Here is a 21876-nt window from a genome sequence, read left to right as displayed (position 1 = left end):
AGAAAAGATTTACGTCACTTCATATCGTGTTAAGACCCAACTGGTCCTATCCTCCCATTTGCACCCTTAGCCATCACCCTTCCACTTGGTCCTTAAATCCAGTAACCTGGATCACCTGACCAATTTGATTAATAATCATCTTAATTACTAGGTCAGAGAGCTTCACTTGTATCTGTTTCCTAGACTAAATACATTGATAAAGATTTCCCTGACGGAAAAACTTGAGCTGTGGCCAGCCATGGCTGCACTCGCCTTCGATTTTTATATCTTAGCAGATAACTGTTCTTATTGATTCAGATATACCTGAGATCAAACAAGATGTTGACATCTAATCTGTTGCACTATAAAAAGGACACCCTTGCCTCCAGTTCCAGTCAACCGCTGCAGCAGAAACACTTTCAGAGCTTGTCCTAAAGCTAAGCTCTCTCTAGAACTACATTTGCTGTTAGGTATGGCGATTCCAGTCATCGACTTCTCAAAGCTGGATGGCAAGGAAAGGGCCCAAACTATGGCTCAGATCGCCAATGGATGCGAAGAATGGGGATTCTTTCAGGTTAGCTGACAGTACTTACGAGTCCACAGGCTATGGATACTTTCTTATTATTTCTTTTTTCTTTCTCTTGTATTGTCTAATTAATGAGCTAAATGCCAACTTCCATCCATTCGATCTTGTTATCGCTTTTAGCTGGTGAACCATGGGATTCCAGTGGAGCTTCTCGAACGAGTTAAGAAGGTGAGCTCTGAATGCTACAAGCTGAGAGAAGAAGGCTTCAAGAAATCCAGCCCTGTCCAATTGTTGAACAAATTGGAGGACCAGGAAGTTGAGGAGGGTGCAATCAAGCGGTTGGATGATGTGGATTGGGAGGATGTGTTTTTCCTCCAGGATCAAAATGAATGGCCATCCAACCCCCCTGAGTTCAAGTAAGCCTTCCATTCTCTACCTTGATTAGAGGTTAGGCGTGAATCATATAAGAAGAGATATATAACTATTATATTGCCACCTTCATGAGCGTATACCATGCATTTTTCTCTCTTTTTGTTATTACTCCAAAGGAAACTGGATTTTGTGTTGATTTGGTGAATCAGGTACTAAAGATTCTGCTAACCCCATTATAGCAAGACTTGACTACGTTTTACTACAAAATTTGACTTTCAGATTTTACCAACCTATTTAATCCACTAGTACGATGATAGTTTATTTATAATATCGACCAACTAATATTACTCTCAGTTTCAATGATAAATGATAATTCTTATGAAGAGATCGTGAATATTTTCTTCTTGGATTTTTGTTCAGGAATTTCTAAACATAAAATCATAGGGATTAAAATACAGAAATATGAAAAGAAAGTAATGGAGGTAGATGGTACATAATCTACGTATGACTATAAATATAAGTATAATAACTCAACTGTAAGGGCCATATATTACTGCGAGCTATTCGGGAGAAAAAAGAATCATAGAAACTTGTCATATGGTTTAATCATACAGAAAATATGAATGCTTATTATCTTCCCCTTTAGATTCTGCTTATTACTGCATGCATGTATAGTGGTTCTAGAATTTCACGTCAGGAAAACAAAAAAAAAAACAAGTAAAACTATGTAGTTTTGCTAAATGCTAAAATTGTCCTACAAATGCAGAGTGTCTACATAATATGCTAGCAAAACTTGCTCAAAAAACATGGTCTTTCTCTTTAACAACTCCTACATGGGGATGATGTTCTTTTTTTTTTTCTGTTCACACTTTCAGGGAAACCATGAAGGAATACAGGAGAGAGCTCAAAAAGCTAGCTGAAAAGGTGATGGAAGTAATGGATGAGAACTTGAGCTTGGAGAAGGGCTACATAAAGAGTTTGTTCTCTGGCAATGGCGTGCATGAGCCCTTCTTTGGGACCAAGGTGAGCCACTACCCACCATGCCCACGCTTGGACCTTGTGAATGGCCTCCGTGCTCACACCGACGCCGGTGGTGTCATCCTCCTCTTCCAAGACGATCAAGTTGGCGGCCTCCAGATCCTTAAAGATGGCGAGTGGATTGACGTTCAGCCTATTGCCAATGCCATTGTGATCAACACCGGAGATCAGATAGAGGTGCTCAGCAATGGGCGATACAAGAGCGTGTGGCACCGCGTGCTCGCCACCAGCAATGGTAACCGCCGCTCCATTGCCTCCTTCTATAATCCTTCCCTCAAGGCCTCCATAGCTCCAGCAGCCACCAAAGAAGAGGCTGATGCTTTGTATCCTAAGTTTGTTTTTGGGGATTACATGGATGTGTATGTCAAGCAGAAGTTCCTTCCCAAGGAGCCAAGGTTTGAAGCAGTAGCAGCTATGTGAAGGAAGAGACGAAGATAGAAGTGAATAAGAGTGTGACCTCCTAGCTTTTCTGATAAGGAATCAAGTCATATGAGTAGTTTGTTCAGCCTATGCAAGGGTGGAAGTTGCGTCGTGTAGTTTGGGTGTGTTGTTTGCTAGAGATGCTTGCCTGTATCAGGCAATAGCACGTATGGTATATTGAGTGTGCCGTTGAGTCAGTGCTTGCAGTGTCTATTGAATACAAAACTGAAAGTTTGTGGTGTCGAGTGAGTTCCTTAATTCTGTTGTCTACTAGAATATATTTGTCTCGTCTTTGATTAATACATATGGATGCTTGAATTTGGACTCGATTGGATTGGAATATTTGGAATGCATTTATCTGAATAGAATATTCTCTCTCTCTCTCTTTTTCTTTCTTTCTTCTTCTTTTTTTTGATTGTAAGGGAGGATAGAATATTCTACGCTGAGAAGTACTATTTTGGTCACTTGGAATGTCAACTCATTAAGATCTAACTTGGATCCACATAGGGAGAATGTCTTTGATTCTTAGTACGCTCCTCCTAATTAACCAAGAAGATTTTTTGAGCAGTGTAGCGCTAAAAAGCATTCCCAATGTTGAATCTTTGTTTAGGGCACTCATAAGATTCATAGTGAATATATGACTTCTTTTCAGATACGCTTGCCTTCTTCCATTGACGGACATTGGAGTTGCTCCAAGTATTTAACCCAAGTTAGTACTATATTTATTCTTCTCCTAGATATATTACTAAAAATTATTGCATAGTACTGGAATTTGTGTAATTGAGTTGTTGAGTGATCATAGAGCATAGATTTGTCATGAGGATTTAGAAAAGTATATATTGATTAGAGGAAAGAAGCTATCCAACGGAACGATGTATTTCACAATCATACTGACAGCATATCCAAGCGGATGTTTCTTTATGATGAGTACTGAACCTGGAATGAGTAAGCATCATGTTAAAACATTCGGATCAGAAGGCCTAGCAGCCCAACCTTAGTGACATGACCATCAAAGAATTCTTCTGCCCCAAAAAGTATTTTATTAAAATAGAGGAAGCAAGAAGAAAGAGCTGTTCAACCATTCCCCTCTTACAAAAGCCACCTAATTCACCTAATAAAAACCTGGCTTTAGAACAAATAATGAACACCGAGTATCATGTAATTTGGTGTGATAGAATAAGTCTACAGTATTAGAGTTGGAGAATTCTTTTTTTCATCTAATTCCTTTTTCACAGAACTCGTCTCATATCCTGCAAATGAATTTGACTGACTACTTATCACGTTAAATGATGATCATGTTTCCAAGTTATAATTGAATGTTCAGAAGTTGTCCTACGATATCCTGCCACAGATAATGCCAAAGCTCCGGTTGGGATATCCTACCACGATATCCAACCACAGAACACTAAATCTTCCTATTTAAGCCATGATATTGCCCAGATTACAAGCAAATGAGCTAAAGTGATATGAGCAAGACAAGAAAAAAATGAACATTATAAAGAAGTAAACTTGATCTCGAGAACCTCACATTTCCAATCTTGACATTCCATTTTGTTTACTCATTACAATGCTTCAAAACACAAGTTACACAATGGCACCAAATGAATCTAACTTGGCGTAAAGAAACTGGCGGTCTGGATAATGTACCGAATGTATTAATTTCATATCTCCAGCTAAAACTTTGGCAATGAACTTCTGAATAAAAAATAAAATATCCATAGTAATGCTTTGTTACTCAGAAAATTCTTTCTCCTGTTGCGAATATTAAAAAAATAACAGAACTGAATATGCAGAGGTACGCTGGAACAAAAAATACGGATTTCCAACTCTCAGAGCTTGAAAGATCCAGATTAGCAGCCTTTGCAGCCTCCAGAATTCTCCCTGTGAGCCCCACACCAACGATACCAGCTAATGTGCCTGCCGTATTAGAAACTCCCATCACAATGCCTGCATACCTTGGAGCCACGTCCAGGTGATTTACAGCAAATCCTGCTCTTCCTAGTGCCAAAAAGCCAAGAGAAAGTGAAGAACAGAGCACGGTCCCTGTAGGGGTTCTAAAATATGGAAGGGCCATCAAAGCAAAGGCAGCTATGATGAACCCAACGGTATTCAAAAGTTTACGAGTCTTTGTCACTGATAAGATCCTTCGTGTAATCAAGTGATCTGCTACTACGCCACCTATATTAGAAAATATAAACATGTTCAGGTAAGGGAGCATCTTGGAAGATCCCATCTCCTGAAGACTGAGCTGAAGGCTGAGTTCAAAATATGTTGGCAACCAATTCATAAGCACATATAATGCATAATGGAAAGTGAAGTTGTTCACCACAATTGCCCAAACTGGCAAACTGAAGATTATCCTTTTCCATGGGATCTTAGTGGCATTAAGAGGATTTCCACCATTTTGCACTCTCACCTTATCTTTCAGCTGAGTCGCAGGCAACAAAGACTCCCCAAAACCAGCAGCCATTGCCTTAGGATGATCAGAACGAGGCGGATCACTAGCACATTTAAACCAAAGGATAGACCAGATGGCACCCAATGCTGCTTCAACCAAAAAAACTGACTGAGGACCCTTGTACTTCACCAAGCTTGGCAGAAGAAGCATGCCACCAGCTGCACCTAGGTACATCCCTGAAGTTGTAAGAGACACAGAACGGGAACGCTCATGTGGAGGGACCCATTGTGCTAGCACTGTATGAATGGAGGGAAATATGAATCCCTGTGCCACCCCAACAAGCAAGCGGGCAAGCACTAATATACTGACTCTGCTAGGGTCCAGTGGAACTAAAGCACATGTTGAAGACCACAATACAAATGACATAAGCAGAACACGTCTTCCTCCTACTCTCTGCGCTGCCCATCCACCAGGCACCTGAGAGACAACATACCCATAGTAGAATGTTGAAAGTATCAGGCCCTTGCTTGATTGATCCACACCAATGGCATCTGCAGCCACAGTGTAAGCAATTGAGAAGCCCATACGCTCAATGTAGCACACATTTGTGCTGATGAAGGTCAGCAGAACAATAAGATATCGCTTTGGAAATCTCATACTCATCATATTTAACTGTTCCATGTATAAAGAATTCTCTGTCACTGCCCCTTCATGTCATCCTACCCAGTATACCTTTTTTCTTTTACAAAAATGCCCTAGGCCATTCTTTCAGTCCTTCTAATTCTTAGAATTTTATCCAGCATTTCCTGATATAATTGAGAATCTGAAACCACGACCGAAATGATATACCTGGAGATAATTAATGCAATATCAGTTGTCACAAGGTAACCTTAAGCTGCTAAGAATATTTTATCAAAATGCCTTATAAATTAGACAAAAATCAGAGAAAGAGCCTGAAATCAACAACTTAAATGTGATTCCGATCTAATCAGAATGCCAGCATTCCAAAGGAAAAGAAATACAACTTCCAAGTTTTCAAGTCTTCTTCTTCCTCTAGCATGTTCAACTCTTACATAAATGTAAGGACATGCAAAATCTACACAATAAATAACATTTTTACATGGAGATTTTAAACATAAATGCATGATCATTCAAAATCCTAACCACTGAATAAGATGGAAGGTAATTAAAACAATTGGATGCATATCATGAGATTCATAGAACTGTTGGATAGGACAATAGCTTCATGTCTAACAGCATGGAGAGTATTCTAGTCATCAGTTTTGTATTTTCATCATAAAATAGTTTTCACATGCATACAAAGTTTTTTTTCTGATTACACTACTAACTTTTTAAGCATATTATCAACAGTAACTTCTCCCTCACCAAACTTAATGATATCTTGTCCTATAGGTTCTCAAAAGTGCAGATAAGCTAACTATAATGCAAACTGAACTAACAATAAAAAGAAGATAGGGCAGTCCCAAAGAAATGATGTTCAAATATTCACTTAGATGCAAATGTCACAAGTATCTGACAATTCAAAATCTTTAAGCAAATAAAAGTAGGAACATGAGGTAATTTAGGGTGGACATGAAGTTTATGAAACTTTATGTAAGTATGTCACCTATGATTAGACATAACTTACAAATTTCATTATAACTTTAAGAGGATCAATTATGTGTTTATCTTCTTTTTTTTTTTGGTAAACGGAACAAAACTATGTAGGGTATTAGAAGTTATAATTCTTCTAGAACCCCTCAACTAATAAAACTGTAACTTTTTTCTACAGATAGAGACTGCTTTTTGAGGTTGAGGGTCCCTGAAACCATTTGGTTTGTTGTATAAAGTGATACAATTAACTTAATATATGGAATGTGACTGAGATCTTATTTTCTAAATAAAAGTATATTATCATTTTTTTAATTGATTTGGAAGTGAATTTCATCTCTCTCTCTCTCGTTTTTCTGTCAACTACTGGTGCTCTTCTTTTTTGTCTCTTTTTTAAATTTTTCAGATCAAACAGCAAGTTGTAAAATTGAGCAACTATCACTTTTCTATCAGTTCATCCTCCATCATTTTTGTAAAGCTTGAGCAAAATGATGATATGCCTCACATGAGTAAATTGGTTCCTAGTTCAAGTTCCCATGAGATTTTTTAAATTCATAAGAACATGGTTATATGGCAATGGTGTTGAAGAAGGTCCTTTATACGATCTAACTAGCCAAGGGAATGATCCAAACATGAAACTTATATAATATCATATATATGGGAGTCCATATGTCATAACATTTACGCTTTAGAGTTATCAAGGTACCCTCGAATAACAGCCAATGGAGATTGAAATCAGTAATTGAACTTTCATGAAATGATAAACCTGTCTTTTCTGTTTTACAGTGGATCCCACATCACTTTTTTCTTAAATTTCTGCTTCAAGTTTGGTTTCATATTTCCGATTTTCTTTTAAACCTTGCTATAAATTCCAAGCTATACACCAAATTCCTCCTACTGAGATTAAATTCTTAGTAAAAGGTGAACCATAAGGTAGGGGGTTAATTTTCCATCTGCAGTACTTATCCCACGAACTCAATCAGCAGAACAGCCTTCCTATAGCAAACTTTACAAGATAAGAAAAGAGATCCAGAAAGTGTCATATGAAGTAATTATTCATCACCGGACACCAGCATCATTTGACATATGGCTCTTTTATTTCAATTTAACCTCTATTCTCATCTCTAATAACTTTAGAATCGATACCATCCCACTTATTTCAACTCAACCATTGATATAATTTAATTTAATAAGCCCTATTTTATCGTGATCTACCGCACTAAAAGGGGCCACCTACTTGGGCCAGATCATCTTTTGCAACCATTCCTTACTTTCTCCTCTTTTTCCCTCTTTGAAGGTTTTCAGTTCTTTTAAGGTCAATATCTGGTTTCTTGCCGCCCCAAATCCATTTCATTCTACCAATATACACCCAAACTATTCTCAAAACATTAATAAAGCCTTTGCGAGCCTAGATAAATCCAACAATTAGCTCCTTTAGGGCTTTGACTTCTCTTCCAGTTTTAAGGTTAACCCATTCTATATGCTCATTTTCTTAGACCGATTCTTCACAAGTTTGATCACCCAATTTATCAATGGCTACAAAAACGAGCACGAATTAAATAAAATCATCAAGAAAAAGGATTCACTGACCTCGCGTCGGCGACGATGCCGCGGCTTGCCGCACAATGCCCACCAAAACAATCTCACGGCCAAATGAAGAAGAACAAGAAGAACTATGAGAGAATGACAGAAACCCTATAAATATAACAAGATCGAGAATAGACAAGTGTACGATAAAACCCTAGAAGTACCAGGGTAGGAGATCGCCGAATTGTAAATGTTTTGACCTCCAAACTAGATATAAGATGGGATCCATCCAGAGAAGAGGGTTTGGAGGTCAAGGGCCGAGGGGATTAGGAAATGAAACAAAGAAACGAGAGATCGCGAATTAAGCAACGAGAAGGAGCTCATTGGGAGCGCAGAGTAGGGGCGGGCGACGTCATCGCGAGGGGCCCACATCCCACCTGCTCGCCGTTCGATTGTTTAGTATCTTCCACCGATTGCTTCCGGATGCAAGGCATCGTGCCGTCACAGGCAAGTGCCGAATGCCGGCAGAGATCTAAGAACAGCCTTATTTCTGCAAGGGCCCCTTTTGGATCTTTTAAGGGTTTGGACGAGCCAATAATTTGGTACCGACATAAACAGTAATAATAATAAAAAAATTAAAACTAACTTAGATTTCGCTTCGTAAAAATTTTTGGTGGACCAGCAAGCACTTTTTAACTCTCCAAAAGTACTGCCGCATCCACACCCATAGAGTGTGAACTGCCGTAGTGCCAAAAAAAAAAAACTCTCAAAAAGTACTTTTAAATAAAATACAGGTATTTGGTAAAGAAATCAGGATCTCCAAAATAGAGCTTGAAAAATTATTTTGATTTATAATTTTTTTACTAAATATACATAATAAAATTTTTTTAGTTAAAAAGTTAGCTCCTAAAAATATTATATTAATATATAATGATAATAATTATAATATTTTATACTTTTATTATTATATTATACTATAAAAATAATATTATATTATATTATAATAAATTGATATCTTATGTTATAAATATCAAATTATATTATATTATTATGCTATAGTATATAATATTACATTACTATAGTATAATAATATTATATTATATTATAGTTATATTATACTATAGGATTTTTTGCATGAATATCTTTTTAAATATCGAATTTTGCAGAAATACCCTCTTAATATTGATATTTGCTCATAAAATACTTTGTTTTGCTATTTTGCCTTTTTTTTTAAATTTTGTTTTTGCATATGTACCCACACATCTAATGCCGTTGAGAAATTAACAGTTTCAAATTAAAATAACTAAAATACCCTTAATTGATAGATGTGCAGAAAGAAACATTTATAAAGCGATCGCAATGGGGGACAAAAAAATAATTTCAAAATTCTATATTTATTTTAATGAAAATAAATATAATTTTATTGATGGTGTTAGAAAAACTGTTATATTAGGGTACAGAAATAAATATAAATGTTAAGAGAGTATTCATACATATTTGAATGTTTAGAAGGATATTTATGCAAAATACTCTATACTATATTATATATTTATATATTAATATAGATTATATTTTATTATACTATATTGTATAATACTATACAATATCTTTTATGATTATTTTGTTATACTAAATTTTTTAAAAAAATTTATTTATCAAATACATATTAAAGTTCGCTTTGCCCTATTTTTTAATTTACTTTATATTAATTTTTAAAATTTAATTTTGTGTTCGTTTGCAAAAATTTTGAATTAGAAAAAATTAGTTCTAGTTGTCATCCGACATCAACTTCCTTGTCATATGACTTGGCGTCGAGTTTGTCTAAGGATTTCCAGGCCCGATACTGACACGGAAGGAGCAGGAAAACACTGGCAGCAGATAAGCTGAGCAGTTGTAGAATAAGTAGTAGTAGTAGAAGTAGAAGAAGAAGAGGAAGGAGAAAGAGAATGAGAACTCTACTCCTCTCCCTTCCTACTCCTCATCCCACCCTCCCTGCCCCAACCTCCATCTCCTTGCTCACACCAAAACCAACCCTAACCCCAAAACCCCATACTCTCGTCTCCGCCACTCTCTCCACCTCGGTCTATTCCCTCGATCTCGCCGCTGAGAATACATGGAGAAAGACGGGGAAGAAGAGGACGAGGAAGGGGCGGAGGGATTTCCGCGCCGGCGCCGGCGAGGACGACGTGGAGGCGGACAACGGCGATGTGTACGACCTGGAGGAGGAGGAGGAGGTGGAGGAGCTGGACAACAAGAAGGACTACGACGTCGAGTACGACCGCCTCCTCGGCGCTCCCGTCTCGCCCGCTGCCGTCGCTGCCGAGGACGCGTCGCCGGACGATATCGAGATGGTGCCGAGCGAGAGCTTCGTGTCGACCCAGGGGTGGGACTCGGAGACGGTGGTCGATTACCGGATCAACGAGGAGGAGTTCCACAAGATCAGCCTCCTTCATTGTGACTTCTTCATCCGGAAGCCTCCCGACCCGGACAATAATGTCTTCGACTTCAGAGAGGTTCCAGCCTGCTCTGTTTTTTTCTCTAATCTTATTCAGCTCCGTGTCTTTCAATCTTTGGTTACTTATATTTTCTCTGCGACATTTATACAAACAGATGTATGTCACTCCTCCTGACACCGATGTGTATTCAATTCCGAAGGTTCTGTCTCCGATGCCTCAGAAGGTAGGCGGACTCTTTGCAAGCTCTTTCATTATTCTTTTGCCCTGATGAAGAGTGGATGGATTCTTGCCTTTCTGTTTTCGCTAAAATAATTTTTAACCATATAAGCATGAATTCTTGGCAGGACCACAAATAAATTGACAGCTTTCGCAAGTTGCTTTAATGTTATATTTTTGTCAAACCTAAATAAACATGAGTCGGTGCTCGTTGTGGTTGCTGCATTGATGTACGAGGGTCGATCATGGTGAATCAGTGGATGAGTTTTGTTAAACTTTATAGCTTGGTATTGTAGTTGTTTGAATTGAACTGAGTGAATTTGTAAAGTCTCGTTAAGCTGAACAAGCATCATGACATCTTTACTGTGCTATGTGATGTTTATTTTCTATTGTTTAGAAATCAAACTGCTTAAAGTAATGGAATCTGTAATGAGTGCCAATTCAAAATAGTTTCAAGACCATAAGCTACTGACTTTGATTTATAAACTCAAGAAAATTGTACCTTTGGGTTGATATTGATGCTAACCTTTTTTCTATGTCCATGAGCATGAGACATGATGATGCCGAGACAAGAATGCAGAGAGTTACAGACAATTAAAAAAATGTCAGGATCAACTTTCGTGATAATGAATGTGATTAACAAGATTTACGCTATTGGACATTGATAGCATTCTTGGACCCCCTTTACCTAGGAATCAACTGGACAACCCTGGAACTGTTAAATGCTATTAGGAACATACATTAGAGGCTTGTACAGAAGATTTAGGCTCAGTTGCCTGACTAATGATGATGATACAGATGAATGATGTTGATGCAGGATCGTATTCTGGTAGATGATAGATAGATTGACATACCAATTAGGATAATATTGCACATAAGATGAAGAGGTCATCTTGATGAATGTTAAGCTTTGATTATTTAGGTGGCCATGTCATCGCCATTATGGAAGCCAGATCTCTATAGGAACTTTCAAGAAGCCGGAATATAGTCCTTGCAGAGATGCTTCTAAAAACAAGCTAGAAGCTAACTTGAAGCTTACTGCTTTTGTTAGACATTTTTTTAAAGAACTATGAGAAATTTGCTCTTTCTTCTATAAGACCTAAGTGTTCCTTTTTTGTAACAAGACCTATATTGCACGCAAGGAAATGATAGCAGCAATTGACATTTGTGGGCGAAGGGTGATAAAAAAGAAACATAAAGGTGGAATAAGATGAGTTAAATTTGTAGGATATGTGACCCATTATTCTTGACACTTTATCCATGTACAACTAAATGTTTTCTACATGTTCCTTTTATATTCAGCAACTTGCTGTGACAACTCCTTTGATTGAAGCTAATAGCTGTATTTGCATCATATAGAGTTCCTGATTTTGAAACTAATTGGTTGTGGTTAGTGTAAGTTTTTTATTTCTCCTTTTCTTAACTTTGCCTTCTCTTCCTTTTTGTAGTACATACGCTGTTCAAAAACTAACTATGGATGCTATAATGTTACTGAACCACCTATAGATGCACCTCGAGATCCATTATATAAAACTGAGAGGGAGATCCATAAGGTATGTGGCAGATTATACGCATTACGGTGGAAGTCCGTTCTTCATGTTTAGGAGGGTGGTGCTGCAGTTAGACCATATTAACTGTTTCCTGAGAAGTTTGAAATATATTTTTTGCTACTGTAGGTTTTCTTAACAAAGCATTTCAGAAACAGGCGATTGAGTGATGCAGAGTTCGTTCTTGATTTTGAGGAGATTTACGTTATTGACTCAAAAACAAAATCAATCACAAGAGCAAAAGTTTTGGTAAGATATCCTTTATTAACTTACTTGCCAATTTCATTTTCATGACAATTCTTATTTGTCTTTTACATATCCTTGAGCCATGATGCACTTTGAGAGAATTTTAGCACTTGTAGATCTTGACCACTACCTAAGAAAGAATACAAGGTCAAATATACTGGCCAACAGAGAAGCAAAACCACACTGAAAGTTATAAGGAAACAAGATTGCAGATCTTGATCAGTACCTAGCAAAGAATACAAGGTCAAAAAAACTGGACCAACAGAGTGGCACAACCACATCAAGAGTTAAAAGGAGACTAGATGATCTGGAGGCTGCAAAGCCAAAGAGTGACACTTGTCTTGATGTACTTACTTTTACATCCAAGTCTTCAACCAAGCATTAGTAGCTATCGAGGTTCTGTCCTTGGTCTTTAATGTTGTTATGGACATATTATTTACATGTAAACTTGGACCTTTTGAGTTAGTCAGCACCCCAAATAGCCGTATACATCTCTTAGTTTGCAAGATGTTTCATTAGGATTTAACACTAAGCACCCTGTTCATACCATCTCTGGATCCTAGTGTTTCCTCAGGGTCCTATTTGGATGCAGGAATCAGTTATCCAGGGAAGTCCCCATGGAGCTGAATCTTCAAGAGAGGAAGGGCAACTATGATCAAGAAAATTACTGAAAGTAAAGGGAGTTGCCTAGTGGAGAATCCCAAATTTTTAGTATACTAGCTTCTCTCTGAGAGGTGATTTCCAGTATCCCCATTTTTGGGGGGATCCTATGGACCAAAGTTTCCCCCAGTGGGGAAAATCTATCTCGTACTCTCTCTGTGATAACTTCTTCCAGGCCTTTAGCATGTAGGGTATAATCGGTGGATACCTTATCGGCATCCAAACAGGCCCTAAATGATTAGTGTTAATCGTGTTCACCAAGTCCAGGAGTACAGCGTTCTCGATTTCAGTCCCTTTGGCATCTTTATTATTTGGCACGGCAATATTCAGCTAGTATTTGGACTATATTTTCTTTTGTCCTAGACAAATTGGATGGTTAGACTAGACCACCTAGAGAACTTTGTTGTTTTGTCATGGAAAGGTAGGAAGGACCTGCGCACATCCAAGTAATTGCTCATGATGCAGGATGTAACTTAACAAGCAAGTACTGACTTGGATCTGCAGGCTTCTGCATGTTGAAGAAAGTGGAGTTTGTTACTGGCGGAGTGGAAACCTTGATATCATAAAACTACTGGTGTACTACATCTTATATGTATATATCCATTTTGAAGAACTTGAACAAGTTACCATTTTATATCAAAATTTAGATAGCTTAAAAATATTTACTGATTTATGCCTCTCACGCTTCTTGTAATTTATGTACTCGACATTATAGTTGTGTGGAAGCATCAGATGATAAATTTCCATTTCCATGCCTTACAAGATATGAACCCTTTCTTTTTAGACTCGCTATTTCTACTTGTTGCATCAAATATACTCTGTTTGATATCATTTTAACTTCAATTTAAGGTGCTATGTGCTACCTAAAGACATTTGTCTGTTACAGTTTTGCTTCATTCTAATTGTTGTCAGTCCAGTATATTTATTTATAGTGCATCAGTTCTTTTCTAAGTTTCTTGTTGGATAATGCTTAATAGTTGTATATCTAAAAATCAAATATTCCCTTTGTTAATGCATAAATGCTCATGCTGGAAAATCTGGGTTCATTTATGGGGAATATCATCCTTCGCTTACATTTTAGGTTGTAAAAAGTCATACAAAAGAGTTTGATGATTCCAGCTTCTTTATCTTACTTCCCTTGTTTTACTCTTTATTTTGTACTTTATCGTTATATCAGAATCATGATATTAATGATTATGTAGGCCATGAGAACTCTTACCCAAATGCATTTATATGATGATTAGCCTCTGAGCAGGATAACCAGTTTGCCTTTGTATTATATACATGTACACACATCTTGTATCATCATACACACATATTATATGATGATACGTACTTTACCCATATTTGCTACTATATTTCACAAGCCTTGACATTTAGGAAAAATTGTTTATTTTACTAACTTGAAGTATGTGTTTATAACAGGTAACTATTCCTGAAGGAAAAAACAGGGACAGAAGGAATGACCTGCTAATCGTACGTGATGGTGGAACTTCTTTCAAAATAATTGACAAGGTTATCAATCGTCTTCTGTATATATTTACTTTTCATTTGCTATGCCTTGTCTAATCCCTTGGGTGTGAATTCAGAGTCAAAGAGTTGATCCAACAACTGTCATAGAGAGAGAGGAGTGGATCCAGACAAGACAAGAGATGGAGAATCATCTTCGGAAGCTGCGAGACTTCCCCATTTCAAATTGGTTTTGATGAGTTAATATTAAATTTTCAGGGGCAAAGATTGATGTCAGTTTTTGTATGGCTACTAGATGCAATATCTAGGGGAGGAATTCGAGTAAAGAACTCTCTGTTTTGGTGGGGGTTTAGAAACAGTTACTGATTGCTATTCAAGGTTCTGTACTGTTTTTAGATGCAGCGTTCTGGTGGTCACGAAGCTTTTAATGAAGTGTTCAGTGCCTTTAATCTCTTGTTTCATAGCTTGCTCATTCTGCAATATATGATTTTATTTGCCAGATTTAAAGTCCTTCAAATAACATTTGCGAAATGGGACTGGAGACCAGGGTGGCCTCGTAGAACTCACTTTTTGGATAGGGCCTGTTTGTGGACCTATTGCTGTGTGGCTTTTGAATAAGCAAGAGAAGAAATAATTGAAATTTTAATATAAAACTAAAAAGCGGGTCCCTTGTCAACGGCGTGATAGAATTTAATGAACCAATGATGTTTTCTTGCTGGATCAGAGCACAAGCCTAATATTTTCATGCTCTTGTGAACTATGAACACAAACTATGAAGTGCATGAGCACAAGCCTAACATTTTCATGCTCTTGTGAACTACGAACACAATTTGTGAGGTGCGTGCACTTCTTTGTGCATCTACATCATTTCTAATTCACTGATCGTTATTTTGGTGAGGTTTTGCAGCACTTCTCTATGCATGTACATCATTGCTAACTCACTGATCATTATTGTGAGGATTTGCAGCCCTGATGGTTTTGATACATGAAAAAAACAATATTGCATCCTTAATGTAACTATGCCCTCAAAGGGTTCTGATCCTACCCTCGCCTTAGCCGAGCTTCATCACATGCAACCACGAAGTCTTGACAACGATTCTCAGCCAGAATCTTGTTATTAAGACAGTATTCTTGCAAGATATTTAGAAATCTCTCTCTGTTTTTTTCTTAGAAAATTCTCAAATATCCCTTAAGCAACGGCTTGGTGGGTAACATATATTTGGTGAGTTTGTCGCTTGATCTTGTATATGCGGGGACAATATTCTTTTTCTCTTCCTTTAAATCACATTTCATATATTCAATTGCTTGGTTTGCACTTTCATGTAAATGAGCTGAAGACGAGCAAGTGGATCTTGGCTCGAAATAAGACCATCTCAGCTCCTCGAGCTCGAGATGAGCTAAGACTAGGGCTCGAGCTCAGCTGGTATATGGATGGGCCAACTCGAGCTCGGCTCATTCAAGGTCGAAGATTGATTCTAGTCAAGCTTGAGCTTAATCAACTCATGTCAAACTCGGCTCAATAATAGGTTCAGCTTTAGAATAAGCCATGAGATCAATGCTCAGGGAAGACTGCAGGGATTTGATGAGAGAATTGATAAGATTAACTGAGAATGAGATGGACCCACCGTGTCCCGCATGGCATATCGAGCGGTGATTGTTGGGGTATTCCAATCGGACGGCTCAGCATGAATCGTGATCGAAGTCCAACTGCGCGTGAATCGAACGGGCCTCCCCAATTTTGTGGCGTGGCGGTACGCTGAGGGGTCGTCCAAGGTCTTGTCATCTCTCTCTCTCTCTCTCCTTCCCCGGCCCGATCTCACTCCGGCCCCAACCTTGTCCCCGGCGACGTGGAGCGGCGGTAGAGGCAAAGGCCGGCGATCCGATCGGCCGACAACCCGAGGCCGCACTCCTCGAATCCCCCACTGCACGTTCCTATTCAGGTAATTCCTAGGTTTTTTTTGTAAAGCTCTCTTATCTTTTGATTTTTTTTTGTTTATATTACTCGGTCTAGGGTTTAAGTTATTTATTTTACAATCTTGTGCAAAAATGTTCTTTAATTTGATCTAGGTTCCCTACTTCTCGTGAAAATTAGACGTCCAAAAAGTTTTTTTTTCTCCCTTCCCGGTAATTGGTAATCTTAATCCTATTCGAATTGTGATTTAGGTGTTTACGATGATTAATCGTGTTAAATTTTCTGATTGTATTGTATTTTTCTTTCCGGAGATTTTAAAGAGCGTCGGGCCTAACCCTAAGCCGTATTTTTGTAGTTATGGCGCTCCGTCGACTTCTGCAGAGGAGTTCGATCAACCAGATCTCAAGCAGGGTTTTCCCATGTTGCAGTCAACATTTCTGTACCGCTGCTTCTCCAAGCGAACCGATCCGAGCTACTCTCTTTCCTGGTGACGGGATTGGGCCCGAGATTTCAGAGTCTGTCAAGCAGGTTCTTTTCTAAGAGCCTTGGCTTTCCTTCTTCTGTAAACTGACAAAAAATATTGTGATTTTGCTAGTCCTGTTGCTTCATCTCGTCTCGAAATCAGCAGCACAGAGCCTTGTGGTCGATGCTTTTTTGTGTTGTTTTATCTGTTATCTTTATAAGAAATTAACCTTCAAAATACATTGAATACTGTATTTCAATTATATGATATAATTGAGCAAGTGTTAGAGAAGGCACCACTGCTTGCCCCTCTAGAAGTCAGTTAATGACATTGAGCAAGTGTTAGAGAAGAATCTGGTTCTGTGCATATATGTCTATAAGTTTGTGTATGCTGCACATATGTGCTTGTGTCTTTCTATTGTGTGTTCATCCGTATCTTATGACCATGAGGTTGTTACTTTATAGACATATCTGGGATTTTGCCTATAGAATTAAGTCATTGACCCACAGTGGACCTTTAGGAAGAAACACATATCAGCTATGTGCATCTGATGTCTGTAATTGACGGTGGTGCTAGTTTCTCCCATGAACAGTATGGTATCGACTCATACTGTATCGACTCTAAAGATGGGGCGTATTGGTACCATAATGATACACAAATTTGAGGATTTTGTTGGTTATCCAATTGTTTTGGGGTTTTGATATGAAATATTGATATTAAATCAATCTTTTTTTGATGCATATTATGTATATGGATTGAATTGAGGTTCATTTGATTGCCTACTGTATTAATCTTATTAGCATTTGTTGTCTTATAGCACAACAACCATGTGAGTGAACTGTCTCTGGCATAAGGAATGAATTTCATTCCTTAGTCCCTATCATTCTTGGTCAAAACTTTTAACTATTTAGACAGATGGATTCATAGTGCAAAGAATTCGTGGTCGGGAACTTCAACAACTCAATATGTGATTTTTCTTTCCATCCCATGAGCTCACTCGTGATATTCAATGATTTTTGGTAAAAAGCCCTATGGATTTTTCATTAGAGTCAGCTGTCAGCATTGGTTTTCACTAGATTTTCATATCTTTCTGGTGGAATAATATTATCATGTTTCCTTTTATTATTGAGTCAAATAATTTTATTTCTATTTTCTGGTGTGATTCGTACCAAGTTTAATGACCGAAGGATTTGTCTCACACTTTACGTTGCGTCAGCCAGCATGACCCTCCACATTTTTTAGGAAAATTGTCATCTTGCTAGAGATCGGATTATATTGGCCAAATTGACCTTGGTATTGGTTCGTACTGGCCAGATCGATTGAGATGTCAATTCATCCTATTCCCATGCTCTTTTCAAAAAAAAAGGTTGTCTCAATTTATAGCGCTTCATACTAATCATAATGGCCTTGGTACCGATCGATATCGATCGAGACAGCTGATACATCTTGATCCTATGTTGTTTTAGTGTTGTGGCACCCATACTGGTGCCGGTTTTGCATCAAATGGTATAGTACCGACAGTATCTTCCTGTTCTGCCAGTTCTGGAATCCATGCAAGGACCAATGTTATAATATGGGTGGATATTTATGCAATCATGGGTAGATATTCAATTTATTATATTTGTTTTTTATTGAACAATGTGCTTTCTTCTGGTTGTCCCAATTGAAATGATTGGACTAGGAGGCTGTTATGCTTGTTTCTGGATGCAAGGACCAAAGTCATAATGTGTGTGGATATTTATGCAATTATGGTTTGGTATTCAATTTCGTATTATTTGTTTATAATTGAGCTATTTATGTCCTTTGATTTATGTTCAAGTTTCTCCTTTTCTTCTATTAGTTATGGGAACCATGAGAACTACAGAAAAAGTACTTTTCAGTCAGGTTTTCAGCTGTGTTTTCCCTCTTTTTTCTTGTCCTTCTTTAGATGCAACCAGTAACCCAGCTGATTTGCATAAAGCCAAATGTTTACGATGACTTGAATGGTTCAAATGGTAAACTATCTATCTGGGTTGAATTGTTTTTCATTTGCAGCTGAATTTTCAAGCAGCCAGACCACATCAATACATGGTTCTGGTACCTGGTCTGATGTCATTACAGTGCTTGAACCGTTGCTTGGAATTTGTGTTATTGATGATTGAAACCTTGAAGTCCAAAAGGGTTGCCTGCTGTCTTGTACTTGATCGTTACTTGGATGTTTTGATTTGGAGGATTCCACTTGTAGTAGATACCCGAGCAAAATGGTTAACAAAATCATGGATTTTGCAAATTTGGCATCATGTAGGAAAAAAAGTCTGCATCAGTTCTTGTACTTTCACATAAATAATATTCTTCGCATATCCAGTTTTCACATGCAAAGTACATGTACAGATGCCCTTTTTTCGTTTTCTTTCTTTTCCTAATACATGATCGGAGGTACATCGTTTTTCCTTTTTTGGTTTGCCATATCAGAGATATTTGTAGACATAGCTTCATGTATTTCTTGTCTTCTTAAGGATTATCATGCTAAACTTACCCTGACATTATGAAGATAATACCGTCAATATTTTGTACATTTTTCTCGAGATGTGTAACATTAGATATGTCAGTGCAGGTTTTCAATGCTGCAGGAGTGCCCATAGAATGGGAAGAACATTTTGTGGGTGACAAAGTAGATCCTAGAACAGAGAGCTTTCTAACATGGGAAAGTCTGGAGTCAGTGAGGAGAAATGGTGTGGGCTTGAAGGGCCCTATGGCCACACCTATTGGAAAGGGCCACAGGTCTTTGAACCTTACTTTAAGGAAAGAACTTGGTCTCTATGCCAATGTTAGACCTTGCTACAGCCTTTCAGGCTATAAAACTCGATATGATGATGTAAATCTTGTTACAATTCGTGAAAATACGGAAGGGGAGTACAGTGGTCTCGAACACCAGGTAAGCTTTCTACTGGATGTGCATGTTATCATTTTCCTCTTTATTGACGTTTGACTTGTATGTTATGGTTATTCACTGTAAGATTTCATGCATGGTTGTAGGTGGTGAGAGGTGTTGTAGAAAGTCTTAAGATCATTACCCGTCAGGCAAGTTTAAGGGTGGCAGAATATGCTTTTCATTATGCAAAGGCTAATGGCCGACAAAGGGTGTCTGCTATCCACAAAGCCAACATCATGAGGAAGACTGATGGCCTGTTTCTAAAGGTACGGTGAATATTGTGTCTATTATTTTTGAATTGGAGGAAGAATAGTAATTTCATTTTTGTTTTTGTCTGCAGTGTTGCCGTGAGGTTGCTGAGAAGTACCCTGAGATAACTTATGAGGAAGTCATCATTGACAATTGTTGTATGATGGTATGGTTGAATTAGACTTAACTATGAAATATCAAAATTGGGTTTATGTACAATTTCTCTAAATATGCTTAAGAAATGAGATTCTCCTAGTGCAAATACATACACCTGGAGGCTGAAGATTCATTTTCTAATGCAATTTACATTTTGAAACCAATTAGTCTTTTCCCCCCTTCTTTTCTCATGCCTAATTTTGTCCTTGCTTGTAACAGCTTGTGAAAAATCCTATTCTATTCGATGTGTTGGTGATGCCTAATCTCTATGGAGATATAATTAGTGACCTTTGTGCTGGTTTGATTGGCGGCTTGGGCTTAACTCCCAGGTAATTGCCTTTTTTTTGTTTCTTCAGATCATGGATGGCAAAAACATATAAAACTTATTTGCCCTTCTCTTTTTCCAGCTGCAACATTGGTGAAGGAGGCATTGCTCTGGCCGAAGCTGTACATGGTTCAGCTCCTGATATTGCTGGCAAGGTGATTGACAAGTGACAACCCCCAACTTTCATCAAGTTTTGCTCGTTGGTTTTATTTCTCAATGCCACAAATAACATACGTAGACATGTATACTTGCATTGCATGAATGTATATGATTATTTTCTTGTACTTGTGGGCCTTTGGCATGTCCACGGAAGCACTGTTGGCACATGCATGCAGTTGTGCTTATGTTACTTGTGTATATACATCCATTAGTTCATCTAAATTTAGTGTATTGTAAATCCAATTCTGTGTGCATGCCATCTGACCACCTTCTTGTATGTCCTTTGTATGGCAAGACTGATGTTGGTTGAGCTTGTCTGATGTCATTTCTTCATTGGTTGTTCCAGAATCTTGCAAATCCCACTGCCCTCTTGCTGAGCTCGGTTATGATGCTACGCCACTTGAAGCTCAGTGATAAAGCTGATCAGATCCACAATGCCATACTTAGCACCATCGCAGAAGGGAAGTATCGGACTGTTGATCTTGGTGGCAACTCATCAACAACTGATTTTACAAAGGCAGTCTGTGATCATCTCTAAGAATTTTGGATTATTTTCTGGTCATCATGCATGCGGAGAAATACTACTTGGGTGTTTATTAGCCCAACTATTGTTTTAAAAGTACTGAGCGCACTGCATGAGAGAGAATAACGCTCTCAGTTTTTTTTTTTTTAGCTGTTTCTTCACGGTTTGCCTTGTTAATCGAACTATTGATGTAATAATCACCTGTGCTCGGGGCAGGAAGCGGCATTCATTTGTTCCAGCTTTTGGATATACCGGTTTTGTTCATTCTCGGCATTTAATGCCAGAGGAAGAATCCACAGCCATAGACCCACATTAAGGAGATACTAGACGCATGAAATTCAAGTTACTGCAAAAGGCTCTGAGATTTTTCTGCCAAAAATAAAAAAATCTCTGAGATGTGACTGCTCGTATTGTGATAAATTGATACATTTGTTGGCTGTGGTAGGGCCATGATTTTGTTTTTTTTTTCTTTTTCAGGAAAAAATTTAGGCATAATATCATATTATTTTTCAGCTATGTTAAAACTTTTTAAATGTTCCTCATTCTGCCAGCATTGCTGAATCATCAATACTGGAATCTCTTTATATGGTTGAGATCGTTTGTGGGATCATATACTGAAAATGAGGTGTTTGTTTGCTTGATACAGTGTTTTGTGCCTCATGGTTAAGATTGTTCGTATTTTTAGCCAGTGCGTGAAATTTAATAGATGGTT

At 37.9% G+C, this 21876-nt stretch overlaps 4 protein-coding genes across 4 annotated transcripts; 3 read left to right on the top strand and 1 right to left on the bottom strand.

The window, feature by feature from the left end:
* Positions 1 to 391: 391 nt before the first annotated feature.
* Positions 392 to 2335, top strand: LOC103719939 (1-aminocyclopropane-1-carboxylate oxidase-like). The gene is made up of 3 exons (XM_008809427.2): positions 392 to 553; positions 686 to 921; positions 1753 to 2335. The coding sequence occupies exons 1-3, from the start codon at positions 452 to 454 to the stop codon at positions 2333 to 2335; spliced, it is 921 nt and encodes a 306-aa protein (XP_008807649.2). The 5' UTR covers positions 392 to 451.
* Positions 2336 to 3828: 1493 nt separating this feature from the next.
* Positions 3829 to 8418, bottom strand: LOC103719940 (probable anion transporter 6). The gene is made up of 3 exons (XM_008809429.4): positions 8096 to 8418; positions 7935 to 8017; positions 3829 to 5582 (listed from the first exon to the last, which is right to left on the bottom strand). Exon 3 carries the CDS (start codon positions 5412 to 5414, stop codon positions 4071 to 4073), a length of 1344 nt encoding a protein of 447 aa, XP_008807651.1. The 5' UTR covers positions 5415 to 5582; positions 7935 to 8017; positions 8096 to 8418; the 3' UTR covers positions 3829 to 4070.
* Positions 8419 to 9698: 1280 nt separating this feature from the next.
* On the top strand, positions 9699 to 14927 carry LOC103719941. Its single transcript, XM_008809430.3, has 6 exons — positions 9699 to 10384; positions 10482 to 10550; positions 11992 to 12096; positions 12220 to 12339; positions 14422 to 14511; positions 14586 to 14927. The coding sequence occupies exons 1-6, from the start codon at positions 9818 to 9820 to the stop codon at positions 14700 to 14702; spliced, it is 1068 nt and encodes a 355-aa protein (XP_008807652.1). The 5' UTR covers positions 9699 to 9817; the 3' UTR covers positions 14703 to 14927.
* Positions 14928 to 16209: 1282 nt separating this feature from the next.
* On the top strand, positions 16210 to 21676 carry LOC103719942 (isocitrate dehydrogenase [NAD] catalytic subunit 5, mitochondrial). The gene is made up of 8 exons (XM_008809431.3): positions 16210 to 16406; positions 16734 to 16906; positions 19435 to 19755; positions 19857 to 20018; positions 20093 to 20167; positions 20377 to 20486; positions 20565 to 20637; positions 20988 to 21676. Exons 2-8 carry the CDS (start codon positions 16736 to 16738, stop codon positions 21177 to 21179), a joined length of 1104 nt encoding a protein of 367 aa, XP_008807653.1. The 5' UTR covers positions 16210 to 16406; positions 16734 to 16735; the 3' UTR covers positions 21180 to 21676.
* Positions 21677 to 21876: the final 200 nt, after the last annotated feature.

Source organism: Phoenix dactylifera, chromosome 10 (genome assembly GCF_009389715.1).
Source record: "Phoenix dactylifera cultivar Barhee BC4 chromosome 10, palm_55x_up_171113_PBpolish2nd_filt_p, whole genome shotgun sequence".
Taxonomy (NCBI): domain Eukaryota; kingdom Viridiplantae; phylum Streptophyta; class Magnoliopsida; order Arecales; family Arecaceae; genus Phoenix; species Phoenix dactylifera.
The sequence above is the reverse complement of the archived record's forward strand: the minus strand, read 5'-3'. Positions and strand labels throughout refer to the sequence as shown.

Bases quoted from the DNA above. Each gene is read 5' to 3' on its own strand.
- LOC103719939 (XM_008809427.2), top strand. From the start codon at position 452: ATGGCGATTCCAGTCATCGACTTCTCAAAGCTGGATGGCAAGGAAAGG. The intron at 554-685 runs GTTAGCTGACAG...TATCGCTTTTAG, and splicing joins AAGAATGGGGATTCTTTCAG to CTGGTGAACCATGGGATTCC. The intron at 922-1,752 runs GTAAGCCTTCCA...TCACACTTTCAG, and splicing joins TCCAACCCCCCTGAGTTCAA to GGAAACCATGAAGGAATACA.
- LOC103719940 (XM_008809429.4), bottom strand. From the start codon at position 5,414: ATGGAACAGTTAAATATGATGAGTATGAGATTTCCAAAGCGATATCTT.
- LOC103719941 (XM_008809430.3), top strand. From the start codon at position 9,818: ATGAGAACTCTACTCCTCTCCCTTCCTACTCCTCATCCCACCCTCCCT. The intron at 10,551-11,991 runs GTAGGCGGACTC...TCCTTTTTGTAG, and splicing joins TGTCTCCGATGCCTCAGAAG to TACATACGCTGTTCAAAAAC. The intron at 14,512-14,585 runs GTTATCAATCGT...GTGTGAATTCAG, and splicing joins CTTTCAAAATAATTGACAAG to AGTCAAAGAGTTGATCCAAC.
- LOC103719942 (XM_008809431.3), top strand. From the start codon at position 16,736: ATGGCGCTCCGTCGACTTCTGCAGAGGAGTTCGATCAACCAGATCTCA. The intron at 20,019-20,092 runs GTACGGTGAATA...TTTTGTCTGCAG, and splicing joins CTGATGGCCTGTTTCTAAAG to TGTTGCCGTGAGGTTGCTGA. The intron at 20,487-20,564 runs GTAATTGCCTTT...CTCTTTTTCCAG, and splicing joins GGCTTGGGCTTAACTCCCAG to CTGCAACATTGGTGAAGGAG.